This window comes from Panthera leo, chromosome C1, assembly GCF_018350215.1.
Source record: "Panthera leo isolate Ple1 chromosome C1, P.leo_Ple1_pat1.1, whole genome shotgun sequence".
Taxonomy (NCBI): Eukaryota; Metazoa; Chordata; class Mammalia; order Carnivora; family Felidae; genus Panthera; species Panthera leo.
This window is the reverse complement of record NC_056686.1, coordinates 163,384,496-163,403,722: the sequence shown is the minus strand read 5'-3', so window position 1 is coordinate 163,403,722 and position 19,227 is coordinate 163,384,496. Positions and strand designations below refer to the sequence as shown.

Here is a 19,227-nt window from a genome sequence, read left to right as displayed (position 1 = left end):
CCGCGGGGAGAGCGGGCGCGGCCCCGGGGCGGCGTGGAGAAGGGCGGGGCGAGAGCGCCGGACGCCTGCCCCCCGGGACGGGCACTGGACGAAGCGGGAGGAGAAAGGCAAGACTAGCCGCTCGGGTGAGGACGAGAGGATAGAGGGCGAGACGCTTGTTCTTCTGGATCGGTGGGTGGCTGATCCCTCGGGTGCGGATAGTGGGCACTGAGGTGGGGAAGGGGTTAAAAGGGAGCGTGGAGTTCGACCCGTGGGCACTGTTCAGAGCCCTATGCGCTTTCGGTTTTCCTGGCACTGGTGTTACCCTTCTCCTAAACCTAGAGGACGTGTTTACTTTTCCCTCGCTTTCAGCCTGCCTCCGATTCACCGGACTAAATGTTGTGCCCTAGGCGCTGGGGCGCCCTGGGGCCCTGGGGCGGCATCAGATCTTCACCTTTAGACTAGATTTTCACGTTACTTCGGCAGAGTCCCTTCAGTTTCCGCTCTTACCGTTTGTGGAGTCAAGGTGGGGGCGAGTGTTGGAGCGCCAGGTTTTGACTGGGACAAAAGATAAGGTTTCTGCCTTGCGGAGAAGTTTACCAGGCTTCCCCCATAACTGGGTTATCCAAATACAGCATCTGCGCTTGTGGTTGAACGCTCGTGCTCCTCTCCGGGAGGCTGGCTCGCGCACGCTCTGGCTGGGGCGCTTGGCTGGAGGGTGCAGAGGCTTCCCAGGGAGCCGTCAGATCTCAGAGGTTTGGACGGGCTTGTACCTTGAAGCAATTAAAGCTTCTGTTCCATCAGATAAGTGCTGCGTCGTCTCTTGCGAGTGAAATCTGAGGGCTCACAATGTTAATGGGCTCACGTCTTTCCCTTGATAATACGGTTTTGTTTACGGAGTGTGGAGAGACGGGAAATAAAAGCGCAACTGGCACAGGAAATGAAGAGTAGAAAGGTTACAAAGACCGGCTTTACATGGACAAACTTTTCAACTTCCTTGAACATTTCTTTGGGGCTGCAGGAAAATAGCAAAACTATATAAATAAATGTTATTTACACACAGCAGTCATGAGAGAGGGTGGCTTCCTAAAACTGTGTGAATACGGTCTACTCTTGACTTATTCAAGTGCCCTTGAGAATTTGATCTATTATAGCCTCTTAGTTATGGTGACGGAGGTTTTATTATTGTTTCACTGATCCACTTGTCATGCAAGAGCGATTGAGCCCTTGCCTAAAATTCCACTCTGAGGAAGCCGGGAAAATAGGAGCCATCACAGTCCGGGGAGCCAGTTCCTTACAGGGATGTGAACCTGTGAATAAACAGAGCCACACCAGAAGTGTTACCCTGGTGAGGGTGAAGTTGAGCCAAGGTGGGGAGGGGGGAGGTGGAGGGTACCCAGCTAGGAGTGAGCACAAAGCTAATAGTTCTGGTGTTGCGGCACTGCTGGAGTTCTGGGATTTGGTTGGGAAATGGAATCCTGTGCTGAAGATGGCCCTTCAAACTTGATGTTGCTACTTCAGTCTTTTCCTTTAGGCAATCAGATGACAAAGGTCCTAAATAGTTCTTTGAAAGAGAAAAATAGAGTCTTTTTTCTAGCTCTCTGGACAGGGAATGGTAGAGCTCTTCAGACCTAGCTGAGACTTCATATGTAGAAACATTTTTTGGCTGTCCCCAACTCTGATGGCCATACAAAAATATCAGCGACCCAGATGCTGCTGAGTTCACATAACACCTCATGCACCCCTGGCTAGACTTTAAGAGCCAGTTTTTACCAGGATAGTGACCTAGCATGCACACCTCTGTCTAAATCAGTCTTTCTCTCGAAAGGTTTTCGGTTAATCACAACTCCTAGGCCCAGAAGCCCCAGCAGGTCAAGAAGGAAGATGGCCTTGTAAACCTCTCTGGAGAAGGCATCCTGCAGGCTGCAACTCAGGATGTAGGACAGAAAACTAAGCCTAATTGCCCGGCAGATCTGACCAAAACTTATCACACTAAGGGCCTTTGCTCTAAGGTTTCAGGGAAAATAGGCAGCCTAGGTGCCTTGGCAAACTTCATTGCAACAGAGACCAGGCTTCTGCTGCTAAGAACTTGGGGCAAAGGTTGGGTCCTTCCTGTCACAATTAAGCATTGACTTTGATCCACCCATGAGCTGTCTACACTGTTTCTCTGAAGCAAAATTTTGGAGATTGAACTTTCGCTGGTGGAAGAAAATGTCCTAAAAGGGAATGAGATTTTTTTCTTAAAATTGTATTGTTTTGTTTTCAGAACTATGAGTGAGAGTTGCCGGGAGGAGGGTGTTCAATATTCGTTCAGACCCAATTGCAGTTCAATGATCATTGCGTACAGAGAGCTACATTCTGTTCGTCCTTCTCTCTACTCCCTTTAACCTCTCAGGCTTTGGCATATCCTACACCTTGGGGCCAAGAGCTGCCATCTCAACCCCTGGACTGGTCCTTGACTTATTCATATTGGAGCCGAGACTCTGGTCATCTCAGACTCAGAGTCATCATTTCCCAAGGACCTACTGTGTAAGAACATTTTGTTAGGGGAGGTCTAGGCTGCACAAAAAAAGATACTCTCAAACCAAAGGAACAAGGGATTCATTTCTGGCACAGGTCTCAACTATGCTATAAATCTACTCCAGAAGAATGTGAATCTACAGTTCTCTAAGGAGAGATCGGAAGATATTATTGGAGGAGCTATATGCAGAAAGATGTGAACGTAGGATATTTGAGTAACTTTAAAGTTTGTCTCCTAGATGTTCACAGAGTATGGGAGAAATGTCTTACTAATTTTATTGCTTGTTCAAGTCATGAATTCCCAAGGGTCACTTGCCCTGCCGGGTCCGGGTGCTGTGAGTTCTCAGCAGGAGGTGACAGCAGAGGGGCCTGATTGCCAGGTTGTGTTTGATGTAGGAATGCTTTGAAATCTCTCCCATACTGCTAACCAGGGCAGCCACCCTGAAACCCCCACCCCCCATGACAACCTTTGTCTCTCATTCAAACAACAAACTTTTTTTTCTCCTGCAGACAGAAGACAGAAGTGAGGGAGGGTGACACTCTGGTCTTCTGTATGTTTACAGTTGTTCCTAAGAAGCCTCTTGCAACCCCTCTCCACGAGCCTCTTCATGTTACCCCTTGGAGACGCTTTGAGCACATGCAGACTCTTGGCTCCACAGCCCCAAAGGGTAGAAGGGCTCTTGCTTGTTGGGGTGAAAAGCAGGGGGGGGGGGGGGGGGAGGAATGGTGGGGGGATGGGCTTTTCTCTCAAGCAAGATTTGTAGTTCTCTGCAGAAGCCTTCAGTCATCCAGTCATCCCATGATGGAAGTGGGGGTGAAGGACAGGAATTCTAAACCTATCAGAAGCCTGATAACAGGACCCTCCTTGAGGAAAACAGTTTGGAGTGCTGTGCCTTTCCCTGCGAGCTTTGTGAATGAAAGGCTCATGGGTCAAGCCCTTGTCTGGCACACAGTAAACATACAAGAAATGTTTGTTGGACAGAAATAAAAATGGACAGAATGGTGTGTTTTTACCATGACTAATATCGGATAAAAGATATCTTTAGATAACGGCTCCCAAAACCAATTCATGTGGGTGGAAATCAGCATAGAAGCTTCTTTAAAAGTGCAGGTTCCTGAGCCCACCCAAGAGATATTTATCTAGTATGCCTGACTCCAGTAGGAGTTGTGATAAGCCTCTTGAGTGATTCTCAAGCAGGGTTCTTGGGAACCATATTTTGAGAATTTCTGCCTCTCAGAAATTGGGGTGGGCAATGTGGGAAGAGAGCGGTAATTCGGTGGGAGGGGCCCTTGGCTAGCATCATGAGAGCTCATGGCTAGTGGGAACATTATACCTGAACAGTGCCCAGAAGCCTCTTGGGTGGTAGGGGCAGAGAATGTGAAATGGCTCTCACATTTTGGTTTGGCAGCCTAAGTCTAGTTGGGGTGAAGTTTTATAAAATATCCTTAAGTAGTAGTCAGTAGAACTTTCCCAAGTTTTGCTGATAAAATAGTGCTTTGCAGAGACCTGGCTTCCGCTCCTTGTCACCTTCCTAACTTGGCTTTAGGGATGCCAGTAAGGTAGGAAGTGAAAGGCGTTTGTCTCTCCCGGTCTCTTAGAGAAAATGTAGAGTAGTTCTGAGGTAATGGAAAGAAGGAAGGAGGAGTAGGAATAGGAGTCTCAAGAGGGCGGAGCCAACTCTTCTTTCCTTCCACCTCTCCCAAATTGTCTGGAATGAACATCTGAGCTCCGGGGAGCCAGAGGGGATGAAATGTCCCTTGGCCTAAGCTGTAACTCTTCCTTTGATTAAAGATCAAGATGTCATAAAATGTCAGTGCAAGAAGGCCCCTTAGAGATGAGTGACATTGAACCCCTCATTTCAAAGAGGGAGTAACTTTACTCAGAGGTTAAAAGACAAAACTATCGGGGTGCCTGGGTGGCTCAGTCGGCTGGGTGTCTGACTTTGGCTCAGGACATGATCTTGCAGTCTGTGAGTTCAAGCCCCGCATCGGTCTCTGTGCTGACAGCTCAGAGCCTGAAGCCTGCTTTGGATTCTGTCTCCCTCGCTCTCTGCCCCTCCCCCACTCCTGCTCTGTCTCTCTCTTTTTCTCAAAAATAAATAAACATTAAAAAAAAAAAAAAAAAGACAAAACTACCCTGCAAAAAATGAGGGAACTAACTTGGGTCTCCCAGCTGTCTACAGTCTGCTGCCTGTCCACAGTGTACGAAGAGGAAAGAGTAAAACAGCCCCTCCTTTGCACTGTGGCAGGGTCAATGCTGAGCAAGCAGAGCAGTGTTGAAGGAGACACCCTTGTTTCTGGAAGGCCACACAGGCAGTGTGACTGACTGGGAGGCTTGCTGGCCTCCCTTTGCAATTTGCTGAACTGGTGCTCCAGACTTCTAAGGCCCAACCTTGAGCTACTCCTACAAGAGAAGGCAGAGGTGGATCTGGGTCCCCACCCCCTCCACCACGCAAGGGTTAAGGATCCCCTCATTTCCTGCTGAGCTTGACCCCTGGGGGATCAAAACCAGAGGTGTCTTTCCATTAATGTAACTGGATAGTACAAATTTAGGACCGTGTGAACACAGGTATACCCAGGTCGGTTACACTTGTACTAATCTTTTTCTCCTTTATTTTTTAAATAGGGTATACATTGAAATTTACATGGTTCAAGATTCAAAGGGTACACAGTGGTATGCAGTGAGCATCTTTCTCCCATCACCTAGTTCTCCTTCACATAGGCACCAGTTAAGAGTTTCTTACATATCTTTCCAGAGATACCTTATACGTTTCTATCTATCTATAAATCCCCCGTTTTTTGTTTTTGTTTTTTTTTTTTTGCTTAAATGATGGTGTACCAGACAGACTCTCTCGCACCATGTTTTTTCCCCTGTTGTATCTTGAAGATCATTTCCTATAAATGCATACAGAACTTCCTGGCTTATTTTTACAACTTCATGCTGTTCTGCTGTACACACCTACCACAATTTATTTAACTAACCCCCTATTAATGGATATTTCGCTTATTATTCATTGTTTTCCCATTACAAACACATGTTCAAGTTTTTAACCTATTAGAAAAATCCCCAGACATGGAATTACTTAGTCAAAAGTATGTGCGCTGGCAATCTTGACGCAGATTGCCATATTGCTCTCCTTAGATGTGAATCACTTTATGCTTCTGCCAGCAACATATGAGAATTCCTGTTACCTCATACCCTTGCCAAGTCAGTGGGATAGTAAAAGTTTTTATTTTTGCCAGTCTGATAAATAAAGAATAATACCTTTTACTTGTCCTTATAGCATCTCCAAAAATGCCATTCTTTTTTATCTTGTTTGATCCTTTCATAATTCTAGTTTACAAATGGTAATGGCGACACAGAAAAGATAAACTGTTGGTCGTTATCACACCCAATGTAAATGGCCAAGGTCAGACATTCAGCACTCTTTCCTGTACTGCACTGTGCCCCGAGGAAGCCTAAGGAGATTCAGAGAGAGTGGGTGGCTTCAAGCATTCCCTGAAAGACACAGGATATAAAAAAGCTTTCCGACATCTGCTAAGAGGCCTCCTCCTTAGTGGTCTGATACCAAGACCACATTTCTGCATGTGTCCCTGGAGAGTACCCTCCGGAAGCAGAGGAGCTCTAATTAGCAATATGATCTGACCTAGTCCTAAGCATTAGCCTGTATTCAATATCTGGGAAGCAGTAGGTGTTGTTTTTAATTTTCCTGAGACTTATTTCTCACTGGACATCCAGGATCTAAGTTATTGATCAGCATGGTGTGGGTAAGAGGATGTTTTCCCTTGGTTTTAGCTTTGCCTGTGACTCTCATTTAGACCTGGTGAGGATACACACACACACACACACACACGCACGCACGCACGCAACTTTACTGATAAACTTATGAGGTAGATATCTATTGACTGTTTCACTGAAGATGAAACTGAAGGCCAGAAAGATTAAGTGAATTGTTTAGGGTCATACAATGTATCAGCAAAACAGAAAATACAGTGTAGACCTAAAACGGAAGTCCTTAGTTTCCCCCTGCAAAATCTTTTTTCCCCTTCCTGTATTCATTTTGGTGAATGACCTGGCCACCCAATCAGGGCCTCTAAATAGAAGCCTAGGGATTAACATCCATAACTCCTCTTTCACTTGTCCAACTGTCAGCAAGTCCTGTGAATTTGTCCTCCTAAATGTCTTCCCTCTTCATCCTCGTTACCTTATAGTTCCTCTCCCTAGGCTGGATTATTGCAGCAGCTTCCCCTTCTTCTTTCCTTCTTGCCTCCTATCCCTCCTCCAGTCAGACACAGCATCCCTCCCAAAGAGCAAGCTTTCCAAATAGATAACGTCATGTCCCAGTTTAAAAACTTCAGTGGCCTCTCACTGCCTGCAGATTAATTCCAGACTCCTTTCCACGGACCTCATACAACCTCTTTTGCCAGCCAGATGCTCTACTCCAAACTCTCTTTGTTCCAGGTCTAGACCTTGTTCTTTCTTCCCTCCCTGCTTGCATGTGCTGCTCTTTCCACCGAGTATGTCCCTCCTTCCTAGACCTAAAAAGCTCATACTTCAGGAATCAAAATTCACCTCCTCTGAGAAGCCTTTTCTGACACTCCACTTGTGTTAGTGGCTCCTTCTCTTTATTCCAGGAACCTTTAGGCCACACTTCTGTTCTAGCGTCTGTCACACCGTTTTAGGATTCTTTTTCTTCCCCAGTAGATCAAAAGGCATACACTATTAGTGACCCATTTTTAGATCTCAGAGCCCAGCACAGTGCACACAGGAGCTGTTCAGCAGGTATTGCTGAAAGGCAAGGAGAGAGAGACTCTGACCCAAGGACAAGAGGACCAGTATTGTAATTGCTTAAAGAATTCAGGACACTGTGCAAGACTTAATGCTACAGCTTATATCTATCTAAAGTAAAATGATAGTGGAACATCTCTCCAAAGCAAGTTAATTTCCACCTGAGAGGATGCTGAGAGAGAAGACAGGGAGGGAGGAGCTGGGATTTTGTCTTTCAGGGGCTCTTTCCTATAGGCTGAGGCAACAACTTTTAACTAACGTCAGAAATTTCTCAGCTGATGTCACTCAAAAAGAGGGTAAAAGAGGGGGTAGCCTGAAACTTTCTTAGAACTTACCGAGGACTACAAGCACCACCATAAGAACGCTTCACCACCCACTTTACCCATGACCTCCTGCTGCAAACAGCTCTAATGCTAATGACCTCCTTCTCTCTCCCTCCACCAACGCTTACAGTTTTCAGTCTATCCCTTTCTGGTATTTCTAAAATGAACCCCAAAAGAGCTGAAGTAAAAATACTCCAGTCCTTCCTTCACACTTGAAAAGAGAGGAGAGGCGTATCATTATTAAGGTTGGCATTTTACGTGTATTTTTATTGTTCTTTTTATATGGCATTCAGGTTTAGTTCCAAGTTTAACAGGGATACCCTTGCTTCCTTCCAAATAAATGACTCCTGCAGGTAAATAAGAGAACTAAACTAGCTCCGCCCCGTCCCTGAATTCTAGTCCCCTGGGAATCTTTTTTTTTTTTTTAAGACTCTTACATAGTGTCTGCAAAACCTGGGATTTTCCTCTTCCCTTTCCAGGGGTACAGCTGCGCTAAGGGTGTGACGGGGGGCGGGGAGCCGGAGGGGGGGCAGGGTATACAGTCTCCGTGCGTCTGGGGCGGGCGCGGGGGCCGCCCCTTGGGAGAACTGTGGGCTGCAAGGGGTCCGGAGGCGGGGCCGGCAGGCGGCCGGGAGGACAGGGAGTGGGGGGGTGTCCGGCCTCGCGCCGCAGAGCGTGGGGCAGCGGGTCGCGCCCTCCGTGAGCGCTCACCCCGGGTGCCGGTGTCTCCTCTGCTTGCGGTTTCTGGTCGGCTCCCAGCTGGCCCAGACTTGCTCTGAAGTAGGAGGAACCGCTGTCGAGTGAAAAGTGCACACCGGGTGATTGATGAATTCTTAATAGGACTAACCTCTCCCGCCACCACCCCCCCCCCCCCCGACCCTCGACACACACTGAGAAATCCTTCACCCAAGCCCCCCCCCCCCGCCCCTCCCCAGGCCTCCTCGCCGGCAAGAGGGGACGCGGCCGCCAGCCGGTTGGGTGATTAACTCACCGTTTGTCTTTCGGAAAGTGTGCCAGGTGGATTGAGGCAGCCTGGCCGCTCCGGCTCTCTGCTGACTGCGCCCGGCTGCAGGCCGGAGAGCGCGGAACGAGCGCGCGCGTCACATGGTGGCGCGGCCCGGAGCCGGCCTTTGTGCCGCACTATCGCCCGGCCGCCCCGGGGAGGCGGCGGCTATTGTTCCCCGCGGGGGAGGGAGGTGCTCAGACTCGGGGTCCACGCCAGCCTCCTCCCCAGAGTGTCCCCACATCTGAGGACGGGTGGGGGCTTCCTTTGTGTGTTTCGGGCCTGCGACGGGAATGGCGCGCCGTTGCCGCCCCAAGGGGCCGCAGAAGGGGCCGAGAGGTTGGTGCCAGCGCTGTAGCTACTTCGAGCTCGGCCCAACCGACCGACCCAGTTTCCCGCTCTGCCCTTGCGGAAGAGACAGGGAGGGATGTGGTATTTGTAGGGCAAGCGCTTGGAACAATAGAGCCATCAAAAGGCCTTCTCCCTGGTCTCCTCCTAAGGCAGCTAGGCTCTTCTCCCCTCTTTCAGAAAGGCCGAGGCCCAACAGGTCCTCTTGGCCTGATTTTAGGCCTGCTTTCCCAGTAAAAACACTTCATCTGTTCTCCACGAATCCTAAGTCTCCTCCTTGGACTCTTACTGATGTAAACATCCCATTTTCATTATTTTCCAGATACTATTCTTCCATAAATTGATCCAGACTAGCCATAGGAACCAGTCAAGATATTTTGCCACAAGATCTAGGACAAGAGGATTTACCTACTATTGCCCACCTTGCAAATCTCCTAGGGACCTTTCACCTGCTTCTGCTACTGCAAATGATTGGACATCCATTTACATTTCCTCTTCTTCATGTGTGGAAGGAAACTTTTGTTCACTGTGCTTCAGGCTGCACCTGGCCTGAAAGTGGGTCCTTGAATTCCCCTTGTACCATTCCAACTTGCCAAGGTGGTTATGAGACCTGAGGGAGGTGTTTAGGCGTGGACTTTGGGCCAGGTGTGTAAATCCATTTGGTACCAACTTTGGGCCCCAAGGATAAGGGCATGTGTAGGGCACCAGAAGAGAGGGGAACAGTGAAAACTAAAATTTCACCCTCTGTGATGATCTTCACCACCACCAGTACCAACAATGCTGTAAGTACAGAGGATTCACCTACCCAGTCGTTTTTCCTCTCCATCCGGGCCCTCTGCAAGAGTGAGCCAGTGCTCAGAGATGGTGGAGGGTATGGCTGGTGACTCAGTCTCAACTGTGTCTCAACTGTGTCCAAAGGTCTAGGGAGAAGTCTGCTCACCGGTAGCTATATCCTCTCTGGGAAGGCACAGCGCCCTAAAGTGGTGAGGCTGTAGGCCTGTGGGAACTGGGGCCTCCTGCCCCTCTTTTTATTTTTATTTAATACTCACAAACTTCTCTTCATCCCCCCCCCCTTTTTTTCCCTTACAGTTTCTGAAAGAAGGACCAAAGTAACACCAAGAACTCCCAGATGAAGAGGACCTTCCTGGATCTGTAACTGGGATTAACCAGTTCTTTACTGGGAGAGAAAGTTTCAACTAATCCTCAGGATAAAAGCAAACAGGCCTGTGACTGTCCCTTGAACACTGACCGTGTAAACAAGCTTCTGGCTCCTCCAGGTCAAGCAGAGGAACACTTTTCATTAGAATGTTGGGTTTCTTCTTTGTTATTCAAACATACACCCACACACATCCCCTTGTCCCTCCCTAATGAACAAACCTCAACAGATGGAGAGCCTAGGCTCCCAAGACTTATGGCTGAGAAGATGCACTTCACTCAAGGGTGGGTTGGCTTGTACAGAATGGGGGAGAGAGAAGAAATGGGAAGCTAGTATAGGTAATTACTGTCTTTTAATACTCCTTACAGATAGAAATCCAAAAAATCCAGTTCCGCAAGGTTAGCACCCTCTGGGGCCTGGGAAACCGATTTGGCTGATGTGTCTGTGATAGGGACTAGGCTTGGGGCTGCACCAGGGGGAAAGTACTCACTCTATATTCTATCATTCTCTCTCATTTGAAAGCCTGTACAAAGAAATGGTACAAATGGATGGTTAACTTAATGATTCCATCAGAGGCGGATTTTTCTCTGTCAGGTCCCGGGATGAGGCTGAGGTCTGAAAGCCAGGAGGCAGAACATTTACTTAATCGCCCTTTCTTACCGCCTTTCCAGGGGCCAGGACTGCTCTTCAGACCTTTCCTCTGCCACGTCCCCGTACCCCTGGCTAGCTCAGTTGGGTCTTCTTATCCCACTCCTGGCTGGGCCTGAGTTTCTCCTGGTAGCCACGGCAAGGTCTCCTTATGGCTAAATCTTTTCCCACTCCCACCTCCCATTCTACTGCGGGCCATTTTTGCAGCCCTTCTCTACCCAGCTGTAATTAACATTTGATTGCCTGGACAGAACAACCAGGGGCTCCCAAACCGCTGCCACCCCCATCCATGGACCCTTTCTTCAGGCCTCAGGATGATCCCCCACAACCTCGCTGATCCCTCCCCTCCCCCAGCCCTCCCCGCCGCCTCTATAGGAAAAAAAAAAAAAAGCCGAGCTGGTCAAAGCCTGAGCCAGAGAGCCACTTCCTCCTCTGGAGCAGCAAACGGGGTAAACCTCCCAGAGACCAATGCCCAAAGCGAGGCCCGGCCCTTCCCCACCTCCAGGCGTAGGCCCAACAGTGCCATTGTGAGGCCTTTCACGACGCGGAGCCCTTGGGGAAGCTGCGCACACAAAGGCGAAGCCGCTCCTGGAAGCCCGGCTTGCTCGGCGCCCTCAACCTAGCGCCGGACAGTCGAGGCCTTGTGCGCTCCCCCATTGTACCCCGTGCGGCCGTCTCGGGCAAAAGTCACGGGCTGGGGTGGAGGTTTCCTTCTCCTGCCAGCTTGCCCCTTCCCGCTCCAGGTCACACACTCCCCCCACTTCCCCGGGAAGGAGAGGCCTGGGCCCAGAGCGCCATTGCCCAGCCGGTGCTCCCCTCCCCCACGCTCTTCTTTCTGCTTTCCCGAGGCCCGGGAGGGAGGAGGCGGGCGCCTCCGCCGATAGAGCAGCTATTGTGACCTTCCCTCGCCGAGCGGGAACCCAACCGAGTGTACCGCTGGCGGGGGAGGAGGCGACTGTATGCGCAGACCTCGGGGTGCAGAGGGGGGTGGTACTGGGAAATAAATAAAGGTTTGCAACCTTGGGCAGTTGGGCCCTTCAGAGGGCGTTTGGTTGTGTTTAGACTCCGGTGCTTCCTAACACTAATTGCGGGCTCAAAAGGAGCAGAATTTATGGCGAAGGCCAAGGCGGCTTGTTTATAATTTATGAAGTTTTAAATGGCTGTGCTGCAGGCCCTCCTCTCGCCCTGGCCGGCGGCCGCGCGGGAAGCGCCTCCCCAGACTCGCCACCGCGCCCTCCTCCCCGCGCCAGGAGCGGCGGAGTGTGCCCATCACATGACACGCCGAGGGCAGGAAAGAATCCAAGCCATTCTAGGAAGCCTCGGGGAAACCTGTCACCAAAGGTGAGAGAAAGTCAATTTGTCCCAAGCGAACTCCCCCACCCCGTTAGAGAGGGGTGCCTCCGGGTAACTGTCCGGAGAGGGAGCCCCCGACCCCGCACCTCTCTGGAGCATCAGTGTGAGAGGAAGCTGATGTCAGCCGGCCTAGACACCGTTTAAAGTCTAATCCATGAGACCTAAGCCGCAGATGACACTTGGGGCCTTGCAGACACCCGCAGACTCAGCAGATACTCCTGCGGTAACACACCGCGCTGGAAAACGCCTGGAGCCATAATGCATTATGTATTTTTATTATTATTTATGGTAGGAAGAGGAGATGAGGGAAAACCGGGCTGAATCTAAACAGCCTGATAATTCATCTATTTAATATTTAGCCAGTTAAGAAAGGTTGTTGTAATCCCTGCAAGGCAGCAAGCTCTTCTTTGACTTCCCTAATAGCTTAAAAAATAATTTCTCACAAGACAATTAGAAATTCTGCCTATGGATGCAAATTTCATAGAAAACAATTTTAAACCTTGCAAATGGGTAAAATATCCCTTCAGTTGAAGTCATTTATTCTGTTGATACACTTGTACAACATGTATACTCTAAACCTGCTCAGATAAAGTGAAATTTTGCAAAAGGATAATCCCTACCACCCCCCGATCTAACATGCCATTTTAAAAACAAAGGAACAAGGGAACTAGATATTATTTGAGCTATCATTATTTAGCGAAACACAAACATCCGAATAGAAACGATTGTTGTTCCACCAGAAGATTAGAAGTTAAATTATTTCCACACAATGGGAATTTCACCTCGTGTCACCGGGGGGATGTAGTAGGAGCTGTATTATTTGTCAAACCGAATAGAGATGCGTGGGCTGACTTTGCTGAAATACAAAAGACTTGAACCTTATCTGAAGGCGCTTTCCTTTCCAAGTGTCTCCTCCTAGAGAAGCGGGTGGACATTGTCCACCCCTAGCCGAAGCCAGGCTAATATTTACAAAGTGGATATAAATTCTTGAAGACATTTTTGCCCGTGTTGTACAAAGAAACCGGAATAAACAAGGTGTTTATACTTGTTGTGTTCCATTAATTAAACTTTTATTACTTTACATCGTGGGGAACGTTTGTTTACTTGAGAAATGAACCACCAACCATCATAAAGGAAAAAGTCCTGACAGCATTTCCTAGAGAAAAAGCTTAGGTGCGTGTCTCCAAATGATCGTTTCTTTTTGTGCACCTTAGCTTTTTCAGAGCTCAGTTCTTCTTACAACTTCTTGTGTCTTGTCTTTGATTGTCAGTTTTCTTTCAAAGTTTATTTTTTATTAGCGCAGAAACGTGAGAGCTGGCCTCCCCAGTGTAAATGCAACCTTAAAAAGTCGATTTATGTCTAAAAAGAAGGTGGTGGAAATAGCATAGCAGGCACAGCACAAAGCCCTACCCAGATTATCCCCCCCTCCTCCCCGGGGCATTTCTGGGTTTGCATCCTCAGATTTCCACCCCCCACCAATGTCAATAGCTGCAATGTAATCAAGTATCCCCAGAACCAATTCGTATACCAGATTCCAAATAAATGAAAAATAGATATATCAAAGAGTCAGCCTATTCGGGGGCCTTCTGCTGGGAGTGTGCAAAAGATAAAAGGCAGAGCGATCTACTTCCAAGTGTGCTTGATTAACACAGATACACTTCCGACTGAGAAATTTTTTTTTATTCTAAATATTTGTTCAAATAGTACCAGACAATTTGAAATCAATAAACTGTGTCGAGTGGTGAGGGCTGCGGCTGTTGAGAAATGAGTAACGGGTGTCGTGCCACGCCACGGGGCCGCCTGACTCTATACCCATGAAGGACAATTTGCGGTCTTAATCCTTTACAACTACAAACACCAGCCACGGTTACAACTGTTCAAAACTACTCTCTCAACTAGTTCAGAGCAAGGGGACTAAAGAGGTGAGACGTGGCCCCCGCGGCCTGGGAGCGCGTTCCTAAGCTCGGCTGGAGAATTCTACAAATATACACATAAATACATTAAGACGAGGATAAATAATCAGGGAAACGAAATGACTCGCTTCAAATAATAAATACGGTCGTTGAGTCCGATGCAATCCTTACGGGACGGGAAGGAGCATATAAATTAAGGTCTCCGCAACTAAGCTAGACGCGGGCCAGGCCCGGGGCTGTCCGGGCTCTGGTCCCTCTGCAGAGCGCGCCGCCGGTGGATCTCAGACTTACCTTCGGGACACCATTACCAGATTAGAGTCCCTCGGTCCGCAGTATATGGCACTGTCAGGGTTACAGAGGACAATCCTTGCGGCTGATTTATGGCGAGTCACCCAAAGGAGGGAGCTCCTGGAGGGGAGGCCCAGTCGCCTGCGCCTCGGCCGCTGTTGGCCCGAGACCCAGGAGGCGGCAACCGGGCCAGAGCGAGGGAGGGGGGGGTCACAGAGCTGCCCCGCGGGCCCCGCCCGCCACCCCCGCCACCAAAGCAAGAGAGGTAATTGCGCCGCGAGTTCGGGCCGGTGGCGGCCGCTACAGATGCGTCAGTTTGGGGGCCTCGGGCAGGCGTCCCTGAGACGAGTGGTGGGCCGAGAGATCTGTGTAGGTGGGATGAGGGTCGCACGGTCCATGGTGGTGGTTGCCGGGAATCTGCGCGGCGCAGCTGTAGTCCACGCTGGCCGAAGACGGATGCGAGAGGTGGCCCAGGTTGAAGACGGGCCCGGACGCGGGCGCCATGGAGTCGACGAAATTGCCCCCCACGTACACCGGGCTGCCCTGCAGGTTGGCGCTGGCGAAGCCGCCGCCGTTGCTGGCCATGGGGTGGGGCTCGAACTCGGGCGCCGCGTAGCGCTTCTGCTGTGGCAGGCAGCTGCTGAGCGGCGCCGTGTAGGCGGCCAGGCCGTACATGTTGGGCTGAGATTTGGCGAAGGCGGGCGGCGAGGGCGCGTCGTAGGCCAGGCCGGGCACGGGCGGCAGCTGGCCCGAGTAGGCCACGTGGCCGGCGGCGCTGCCCAGAGGCGGGCTGCGCTCCGGGGACTGACCGGCTGGCGAGTGCAGGATGCCCTTGGCCTTCTGGTCCTTCTTGTACTTCATGCGCCGGTTCTGGAACCAGATCTTGATCTGGCGCTCGGTGAGGTTCAGCAGGTTGGCCATCTCCACGCGCCGTGGCCGGCACAAGTAGCGGTTGAAGTGGAATTCCTTCTCCAACTCCACCAGCTGCGCACTCGTGTAGGCCGTGCGCACCCGCTTGGACGCTGGGCCCGGCGGGCTCTTATCCTCGCAGCTCTCTCCTGGGCAGGAAGGGAGACAGAGAGGACGCTGAGCGGGAGCGGGGGATGGGGAGGACATCCAGGGCCAAAGCGGGGTGCTTCCCTGGATCCCTCCTCTTCCTCCCCCTCTCGTCCCACCTTAATGCTGGCTGGAATGAGGGAGGGGCGTCTGAGACGTAAGATTCCAATCGGGACTTCACAGGCCCCAGCCATACCTATGAGTTGCACCTGAACTCCAGCCCCCCACCCCCACCCCCCCCCGCCCCTGCCACACACACACACACACACACATCTGCCTTCTGAGGTCCGATTCACTCTGCCACCCCCTCCCCTTCAGCCTAGTCCATCATCCTGTCCCTAAGGCTAAGGCTGTGGAGGAGTTTAATGAGAAACTAGTAGCAGCTGGTAGGGCCTACCCCCCTCTTCCAACCCCCATTAAAGAAGGAACAGACTTCTCTGAATACTCTTCCCAGCCTCTGCCGGGCTGGGGGAGGAAGGCAGCCCCAGCTTGCCTTGCTTAGGGGCTGGCTCCTGGGCAAGGCACCCCAGGGAGCATGGAATGAGGGTAGAGATCATGGCACCTCACCCCAGCTCAGCTGCACCCAAACCCAGGGAAGTGATAAGTCATAAAAATACTTCTCCAGAGTTTCAGGGGCTCCAAGGCCAGCCTGGGTGCATTCTGAGTATTGCAGTGCTAGGAGCAGCAGTCTGAACACTGGTTTCCACTACCCCTGCCACCTCTCTGCAGCTTGTCCACTCCCTCCTTGGTTACACAAATGGATTTCTCCTGGGAGGGAGGGGCCTGGACTTGCAGCTGGGAGGGAGGGGCAGGAGAAGGAGCTTACAGGCTGGAAGGCACTTTCCCCCAAGAGCAGCAGCCCCAGAGAGTTGCAGGCAAACCAGAGATTTGATAACAAGGTAGTTACATCCCATGCCTCAAACTGGCCCTGGACCTGGAAGCATATTCATCTATCTGAAGATAAACTGCATCAAACGACACGAGGCCAGAAAATTTTAGGGACCAGGCAGGCTAAACAGAGAGAGGCAGTAGGCCTCAGAGCTCCTGGCCCTGCCCATCTTCTTCTGCCCACCCTGAATAGACCCACAGAAGATTCTTCCCAACTCTGGGGTCTCCCTTTTCAGGGAGAGAAATCCAAGGCTGCTCTTGTTTTAGAGCATATCCCCTTCCCTTAAGATATGCCCCTCCCCATTATGGATTTGCTGGGATGGGGAGAACTGGGCTGGCGTGGACCAAGTAGAGTCTGGCTGTGTTGCAGGCTCCGGTTGGATTCGAGTGCCCCATTCTGTGGTTTTGTGATCTTGCGCAACTGTCTAACCCTTTATCTGTAAAATGGGGCTATACCTACCTCAAACGGTTCTTTGGAAAATTAGATAGTGCTTGTAAAGCGCTTACCATGGTTCTTAACATAGCCCTTCACAGACTTTAGTTCTTATTAATTTAAGGGAACGGGATTCGTGTGATGTAAGATACATAAAAACCCAGGCTTGGGGAATCACAGGTTTCGAAGAGCTATTGGATGGGAGAAGGAGCCAAGTTATGACCAGCCACCCAGGAAAACAAATGTTAGGTCAATATATGGAAGAGCTATCTATTAATAACTATGGGACTTGTCCAGCAATGGCACCAGCAGCCCGGAATGGAACACCCTGTCACTGTAAGGGCATGGGTCCAATCAGGGACACTAAAAAGAAAGGACATTCCTGCATGAGTAGGAGTTTAGACATGTGGCCTCCAAAGTTGCGCTTCTAGCCCCCAGTCTCTTGATTCCTAGATGAGCCTGAGCTAGCCTCTGGGGCTCAGTGCGGAGGGGGGGGGGGGGGAGGGGGAGGAGACTTAGCCCAGGATGAGCCCCCTCAGAGAGCTACCTGCAGCGGCACAGCCGTTCTTCTGCTTGGAGTTCTGTCGGGACTCTTTCATCCAGGGGAAGATCTGCTTGCTGATGGTGGCTGAAGAGCCAGAAGCATTGGGCCCACCCTTGGCCTTCTTGGCAGGCGCTCCACCTCCGGGATTGGTGGGCGAGGATGGGGGCAGGGTTGGTGGTGGAGGAGGGGGTTGTGGTGGCTGCTGCTCTGAGTTCAGGCCGGGAGGCTGGCTGCCACCCCCCCCACCCTGGCTGTTCCCAGTGCCAGGACGCATACAGCTGCCGTTAAGTTCAGCTCCTTTGTGGGCTGGGGCTCTCAGAGGTGCGGAACTCTGGATGGAACAGGCGGAGCCCGTGTAATCAGTGTCCAGGGAGTTGGCAGCGGCAGGGGGTGGGTAAGGCTGATGGGGAGTGCCGTAGCCATAAGTGTCGGTGGCTTTGCTGTAGCCGTAGCCTCCGAAGAGTCCTGGGTTTTCATAGTAAGCAGCCTTCTGCATCGTGCACTCAGGAAGTTCCAGGGTCTGTTGACCCTGCTCAAATAACATTGACCACCACTGTCTCCTTCACCACCACCTCCACTGTCTGCCGAATCCCGAGAGGGCTGGGGTAGCCACAGGCACCAGGTGACCTGTGGAGAAGAAAAGCAAAAGGCCCCAGAGAGACTGTAACTGACAGGACAGTCAATATATAAGGACTAGCTAGCCCAGGCTCTCTGCTGCCCACCCAGTTCAGAGTGGAAGGAGCTGAGATTTTATGAAGTTCAACTTATTTGAACCTTTGAAAAAGTCAGAAGGAATTTCTTATAAACATGAAAAGACCACTCCCACTCTTTAGCTCAACTCCATCCAAGAGAAGGGGCTTCCCCCACCCCCACCCAGATAATGTTTTCTTTCTTCAAGATTGTCAAATAGCTTTTGATATGGCATAGGAAAGCACTTATGGACATATATTTTAATGGCTGATTCTCCCACTGGACTTTGAGCTCCTTGTGTCTTATTCATCTATATATTCCTAACACCCAGCCCAGTGCCCTACATGTAGTAAGTGTAATAAATGCTTGTTGAATGAGTGACTAAATGGACCTATCAATCAATCTTTGGGTCATCCCACAGTTTTGATGAGAAAAGAAAGTTCAGAACAGCCAGAACTCTCAAAGGAAGGAGGACGAGGAGGAAGGAGAAGGAGAAGAAGGAGAAGAAGGAGGAGAAGGAGGAGAAGGAGGAGAAGGAGGAGGAGAAGAAGAAAAGTATCTCCCCCACCTGGTTTCAAAATCACAGCATCTTTCATGGAGACCAGACAGTCCACTTTCTGGTGCCGGGATGAGAATCCACCCAGTTAACTCTGTGTGTCAGCACTGTGAAATCTACCAGGAGATAAAAACCAAGAACACTTAAAGACTCCCAAACTTATTTTGAGGTTAGAAAGATGTTTCTTCTCTTTCATCTGCATTTTTCTAGACTCTTTACTTTGTCCTCCACTACTTTTAAGTGGATACCACTAGAAACTTGGTAAAGAGATTTAGAATTTGAAATGCATGGAGCATGGGTAAACGCAGAATGCTTCATGTTACAACTTTATCATTTTTATCCTGCATCTAATTGTGTGAACAGATATTATTATTGACCTCTGCTCTGGATCATACACTGCACCCCACCTCCACCCACTCTACAACCAATGAGAGAACCTCTCATGGCATGATGAATGGACCCAGATTTAGAAGAAGAAGAAGAAAAAAAAAAACTAAGAAAAATTCTTCCCTTTTGTGTCCTCTGACTCTTGATGGAAGTTTTCCTTGTCAACCACTCCACCCCCATCTTGTGAAAGGCTCCTAAGGAGTTAAAGTATAACTAATAGCATTCAACCACTTTTGTGTGCTTGATAAAGAAAACTCATAGGTCAGCTCCCTGGTCTTAATTCTTGATCTCCTCTTTCAGGCACCTTTCCTTCCTCAAAACTCCCTGGGCTTCCATCATGGTCATCATGATGG

The 19,227-nt window shown here is 50.2% G+C and overlaps 1 protein-coding gene and 2 long non-coding RNA genes across 3 annotated transcripts; 1 reads left to right on the top strand and 2 right to left on the bottom strand.

Annotated features, from left to right (window-relative positions):
* Positions 1-7,851: 7,851 nt before the first annotated feature.
* Positions 7,852-8,786, bottom strand: LOC122226281. The gene is made up of 2 exons (XR_006205552.1): positions 8,603-8,786; positions 7,852-8,404 (listed from the first exon to the last, which is right to left on the bottom strand). It is a non-coding gene; the product is annotated as an uncharacterized LOC122226281 (long non-coding RNA).
* A 78-nt stretch (positions 8,787-8,864) lies between these two features.
* LOC122226282 lies at positions 8,865-13,163 on the top strand. The gene is made up of 3 exons (XR_006205553.1): positions 8,865-8,953; positions 9,285-9,744; positions 10,052-13,163. It is a non-coding gene; the product is annotated as an uncharacterized LOC122226282 (long non-coding RNA).
* A 414-nt stretch (positions 13,164-13,577) lies between these two features.
* Positions 13,578-17,793, bottom strand: HOXD3 (homeobox D3). Its single transcript, XM_042949202.1, has 2 exons — positions 17,245-17,793; positions 13,578-15,378 (listed from the first exon to the last, which is right to left on the bottom strand). The coding sequence occupies exons 1-2, from the start codon at positions 17,783-17,785 to the stop codon at positions 14,621-14,623; spliced, it is 1,299 nt and encodes a 432-aa protein (XP_042805136.1). The 5' UTR covers positions 17,786-17,793; the 3' UTR covers positions 13,578-14,620.
* Between the last annotated feature and the right edge of the window lie 1,434 nt (positions 17,794-19,227).

Bases quoted from the DNA above. Each gene is read 5' to 3' on its own strand.
- HOXD3 (XM_042949202.1), bottom strand. From the start codon at position 17,785: ATGTTATTTGAGCAGGGTCAACAGACCCTGGAACTTCCTGAGTGCACG. The intron at 15,379-17,244 runs GTAGCTCTCTGA...CTTCCTGCCCAG, and splicing joins GAACGGCTGTGCCGCTGCAG to GAGAGAGCTGCGAGGATAAG.